Below are 5,919 nucleotides of genomic sequence, written 5' to 3' on the forward strand. Positions count from 1 at the left end.
TAGAACTCCAAGGAACTAAATAACACTGCTACAACTAAAAACCCAGCAGTATGCCAAGTCCTCTTGACAAAAAACACATGGAAGGTGGTTCTTCACAGTTACTCTTCAGCCCTGGAACTTCCTCCTTCTTCACGTTCCCCAGAGCCTGAGCCTGGACTTCTTTCAGAAGTGCTGTGAAAGCTTTCTATTTGGGCAGGTATTCTCCAAGCAATGTAATGTTCTTTAGGGGGTCTCTGTTTTATCTTAATGTTCTAGTTCCCTTTTATGCTGTTTTCTTCCCCTTGTCACTCTCTTATTAAGTTATTTTGTTTTCTTCTTATAAGCTGCCCTGAGCCTTTGTTGGGAATGGCATCGTACACGTTGAATAAATATATAGATAAATAAATAAATCTGTCCCTCATCCAGGGAACTACCTATGCACATGATTACATACAGGAATGTGAGACATTCCATTGACTCTCACAGATTACTGGATCTGGGACAGTGCTCACAACTTAAAGAATTGAACCCTAAATAATGAGCAACTGGTGCAGCAGAGCAATGCACACCCATCTGCTCTCCTGACTGGGCAGTCCCCAGTCTGGGGCCAGACCATGAGGGAAGCATTCATTTTTGCAAAAGAATCCCTCACAAGGGAGAACTTCCAGGCTAATACCTGGAAGATTTTTCTCCCAGAGGGGGAGGGTTTCCACTGGGAGAAACTGAATGAATGCTTGTATGCTGTAATTTCTATTGGGAGATGGCAATTAATCTCTTTTCTGAACCAGGGTATAAGTTACTTCTAAACAAGCCCTCTCTCCTTATATTGAAATACTTTGATGCACTGTTCTGGCACACACATTAACAATATTCCAATCCATGTAGTTTTCAACTTGCTTAAATAAAGCTGGTGTCCTACTATTTTAATTAGTTATTGTCAAAAAGGATACCCATAAAAGAAAACCATTTACCAGGGCCAAGTGTGTCATTTCCTCATCTTGTTTTTCTTTCATGAATTCCATCTGCCAGACTAACCCTGAAGAGCTTAGTTTTTGGTTTCATTAAAAATTTACAGATGAAAGACATTTGACTATGATTTTCTAAGTGATTTTTGTTGCTTCAATTTTGGGGTTCCTATCTTGAGACATCTTAACGGTCTGATTTTCAGAAAGGACTAACTTTCTAAAAAGCTTGCCCTTCTAAAGTGTGTTGAATTGATGCACACATACACATCAGTAGTGATTTTTTTAAATAATAGCCATTTCACTTTTTGTTCCTTAGTTTGTTTTTTAAAAACACAAACAGAGTAATATTAAATAAATTTTCTAATTACTTACCATTTAAATCTTTAAAACCAACTGAAAAATTAAATTCTTTAGTAGGTTCTTTGGGGGATGAAAGCTGGAAAGTTTCCACTTCTAAACTCTGTTGAGAGAGAAGAAAAAATGCTGTTGATGGTAGTCTTTAAGTTATTAATGTTTACTTATGTACACCAAATCATACTAACAAGCAGTCCTTTCTCAAGAAAGAGAACCATGTGTAGTATGCCCTAGGTCTTATTTATTCTATGATGTTTTATACATATACGTGTGATTCTTTAAAGGGGGTTTTCTAGCATGTAACTTATTCTCTAGGATGGTGCATTAGTAGGCTAAGAAAAATGTGCAAAATTAAGTCATAGAAAGACAATTCCTTCCTCTAATTCCCACTAAGGAAAAGGCTGGCTCTGGCAACACTTTGCCAGAAGTGCCTAAATTCACAAGGGTTAGCAGAAACTAGTGAATTTTCTATGAAAATGAGTTCAATTTTTTTTGCCAGTTCATTTTACACAATTGCCCAAGCAGGAAGTGTTCATTTCTTATGAACTTGTGCAAAGCTAAAAAACTGAAGCAGTGAACTCTGAAATTAATTTTAAGACCAGGTTACCTATCACCTGGACAAGGGGGAAGAGATTGATGTTGTATATCTTGACTTTAAAAAAGCCTTCAGTCTGGTATCCCATGATCACCTCTTGACAAAACTGGTTAACTGCAGCCTCAACCTCACCACGATCCGCTGGCTGGGGAATTGGCTCTGCGGTAGGACCCAGAGGGTGGTGGTTGACGGAAGCCAATTGTCTTGGTGCGCGGTCACCAGTGGGGTCCCTCAAGGCTCTGTCCTAGGGCATATACTGTTTAATAACTTATCTTGCTGGGATCCTATGATCCCTGCTGACTTCCTGCCCATGGGGCAGGAGACTGGACTCAATGATCCTTCAGGGTCCCTTCCAGCCCGAATGTCTATGAAATCTATGAAACTCCCTTCTTCATGAATATTTACACTTCTAAAAATAAAGTAGGTGTGAGCATGTGAGCAGGAGAACAAGAAAGAAAAAAAATTAGACAATTTTTAGCCCAAGATCAAATGAAGTAAACAAGGGAACTTGGGTATATAAAACAGAGAAGGCAAAAATTTTGGTCAGGGCTTCAATCCAGCAAAATATTAGCCAATGATATTACTATCTGCTTAAAGTTAAGCATACAAATAAGTAAGTAATTTGCTGGATTAGGGCTCAAGATCAAGAAAGAAATATTTTCACTCCTAATTTAAATAAAAGAAATGCAATAGTATTTTATAATAGCCAGAATGGTATAAAATGGAAAACTAAAAACAGAAAGAGTAACAGCAAGAGAAGAATAAGCAGGTCAAAGAGGAAAATAATGAAGCACTAAAAGAGTAGTTCAAAACTAGATGTGCAGAGACTGACACAAAGGGCCCGATTCCCACTTTCTCATTACACTGCCAGAGTAAAAGGGACTTGAATTGGATGCCACATTTGCCCCTGCTTTAAGGCCCCTTTACATTGCCAGAGATGGTGCAACGAGGGTTTGGAGTAAGTTAGAATGAGATGCAAAGAAATTAACTAAAAGGGTGGGGGGGGAATATATTATTGACTGCTTCAAGAATATAGAGAACCACAGAAAACAAGTACAGCTTTAGACAGAGTGTGAAAAATTAGAGATGTGAAGTAGGAGATGTGAAAATGAATACAAGACAAAGCAGTTCTGTCTCAGAAATAAACTTAATAAAATGTAATTTAGTCCCCTCTTTTCAATCATATTCAGAACTATTAAAAAGTTAGGAAGTTGGACAAGGGACAAAGTGTTATGGTTTTGATAGCAATGATCATCAGATTAAATCAACTTTTATTTGCTGCTTTCAAGATGTTTCAAGAGGAATTCCTAATTATTGCTCTTGAATTTGGGAAGAAGTGGAGTCCAAGAAACAGGAAAGACTTTATAATTAAAGGCTTTAAGAAGGGTGTTTCATACAAAACCCAAGATGACAATGTAAGATATGTTAAATTAAAACAAATGTAATAAAACATTTTTTGGGGTCTAAATTCTCCCTCAACCTTACCAGTTTTGTAGGAAATTTCTTCAGGTCTTAGGTTTATAAAGAGGCTTGTGCTGTAATAGTTTTCTTTTAAAATGTTTCTTGTTATATATTATATACATATAATTCTAAATGTTACTGGTGTTAAGTTTTGGCATGTGTAATAATGGTGTTGAATCACTATGCTAGATACAAATGTGCAACAATTTAGTGAAGAAGATACATTTTTGTTTTCATTTTTCAGAGTTTATGGTCAACACAGCATGCTACAGTTCATGCAAAGTGTTCATGCATGACTATTAAGATTCAATCTGTCTGTATTCAAAGCAGAATGTTTGGACGGGGCTCAGTCTAACAGGACTCTGGATTCATTTTTTTGAAAAGTGCCTATTTCATATGTCAGAGCTGTTTCACACTCCCAGCCTAGAATAATGTCATCTTTGTTTTGCAGGCAACAAGGTTTGGATGTCAAATAGGGACATATTTCATTTTTTTTAAAGTAACTTATCTTCATTTATTCAGTATAATAGAACAATGAGTAGTTGCAGAGAGAAGTTCTCTTCACTTCCATCCCTTGTAGCCATTCCTCTAACCCAGGTGAAAACAAAATAATTATTTACCTGGGTCAGCATGTCCATTTCCCCAAGTAAATTGCTGAACATCTCATCTATTTCATCGGAAGTTTGCTCCATCTGAAAAGAAACAAGAATGTTATCACTAGCCCATTTAGTAGAGAGCCAAAAAGAAAGATCATGGCACATGGAAGACCACAGGCATCCACTCTGCGGCAACACAGAAGTAACTAAATGGCTTAAAGTGTGAAAAAGTTTTTTGTTACCAGTGTTGTGACATTGGATACAATTGCTGATAGAGCACCACTGAGGTTATGGAAAGAAAGATTCCACGCAACCAGACACTCTGAAAGAGGCCTGGAACCCTGGGAGGACCTTCCCAGAGGGGCTCATATAGATTGGCCAACATAGCAACACCTGAATCACCTGCACATGCAAACTGGAAGATCAAGAACAAATGATCAAATCAGGCTACTCTAATGACATGAATATATGCAAGCGTGGTGAAGTGCAGACTACGGAGCACCTGCTCATTTCATAGACATTAGGGCTGGAAGGGACCTCTGAAGATCATCAAGTCCAGCCCCCTGCCCAAAGGGCAGGAAGTCATCTGGGTTCATAGGATCCCAGCAAGATAAGCATCCAATTTGCTCTTGAAGGTGTTCAACGTAGGTGCTTGAACCACCCCCGATGGCAGGCTGTTCCAGACCTTGGGGGCTCGGACAGTAAAGAAATTCTTCCTTATGTCCAGCCTGAAATGGTCTCACAGTAGTTTATGACCATTCAACCTCGTCATCACTTGGGGCGCTCTGGTGAACAAACGTTCCCCCAGATCCTGGTGGTCACCCCTGTTAAACTTACAGGTGGCCATCAGATCACCCTTGAGCCTGCGCTTTTCCAGGCTAAAGAGCCCCATGGCTCTCAGCCTGTCGTCGTAAGGTCTGTTTTCCTGACCTTTGATCATGCACGTGGCTCTTCTCTGGACTCTCTCAAGCTTCTCCACATCCTTTTTGAATTGTGGAGCCCAAAACTGAACGCAGTACTACCGACTCTCTGGTGAGACCTGTACAAAGGAGGACCTCACTGACGTAAGGGAAAGAGCCACCGCTTGTGCACAATTCTGGAAAAACACCTAGCTTATGAGAGAACATGAAAAGAAGAAGTACTAGCCCATCTCAAAATTAGCTAATCAGTTCTGTAAAGGCAGACATCATGTCTTACAATTTTTTTCCACTAATTTCACAAGAAACAGTTTCTGATTTAAGACAGCCTGGAAAATAAAGCTGCACATGATTGGGAAATTCCATGTAGCAAATTAGGACCTGGATCTTGCATATGCCTACACACATTACTAAATCTACTGAATTTTAGCCATCTCAGTCATCACTGTATAATCAATATTTGATTAGAAGTCATCAGCTAATAAAAGGTGTCTGCATCTTAAACCTCAGTAAGACCCAACTGGTGACAGAGGGAAAGAAAACTATAAAAGTGTTAAACTACAACTATCCAATGTAAATATTTCTTTGGCTTAAACCACTCTACGTTCCTGGTTTTATCTGGGCAGTTATTTAATTCAACAGCTAAATATGCTTTGATATAATTTTATTTGGCTCAATATTCTCCCTGTATTATACCAAAAGCTGCTTTATCTGCATTGCTTTTGGTCTTACACGGTTACCCTGAGTATGTGTTGTAGACCATCAAAGACAGGTAAAAATGCCTACTGACCTCTAAGTGGCAGGAGTTGGACAAAAGGTGTCTGACCAAGAAAACAGTGCAATTTAGTGGCCAACACATTCTCACCAGGTGCTAGGTCCTGCAAAAAGCTGAGAACTCTGGTATTGATCTTTCAAAGCAATTAAACAAGGCCTCAACTTCAGTCATGTGAACAGTTCCACTGACTTCACAAGGACTACTTCTGTGTTTTAGTGTTTGCAGGACTGGGCCAAACTTTTAAGCTGATTCAGACATCTGTATGAGCCCTTAGGGC

The 5,919-nt window shown here is 39.0% G+C and overlaps 1 protein-coding gene across 3 annotated transcripts in view; it reads right to left on the reverse strand.

Moving 5' to 3' along the window:
• The window catches only part of APBB1IP (amyloid beta precursor protein binding family B member 1 interacting protein), a 128,291-nt gene that overhangs the window by 79,651 nt on the left and 42,721 nt on the right, over positions 1–5,919 (reverse strand). For all 3 annotated transcript variants that reach the window (XM_019508253.1, XM_019508254.1, XM_019508255.1), the window contains 2 exons: positions 3,975–4,046; positions 1,317–1,404 (listed from right to left, as the gene is read on the reverse strand). In XM_019508253.1, coding sequence (XP_019363798.1) covers positions 1,317–1,404; positions 3,975–4,046 — 160 coding nt within the window. The remainder of the gene's footprint in view (positions 1–1,316; positions 1,405–3,974; positions 4,047–5,919) is intronic.

Source organism: Gavialis gangeticus, unplaced genomic scaffold (genome assembly GCF_001723915.1).
Source record: "Gavialis gangeticus isolate Ggan-Ray unplaced genomic scaffold, GavGan_comp1, whole genome shotgun sequence".
In the NCBI taxonomy this organism is placed as follows: Eukaryota; Metazoa; Chordata; order Crocodylia; family Gavialidae; genus Gavialis; species Gavialis gangeticus.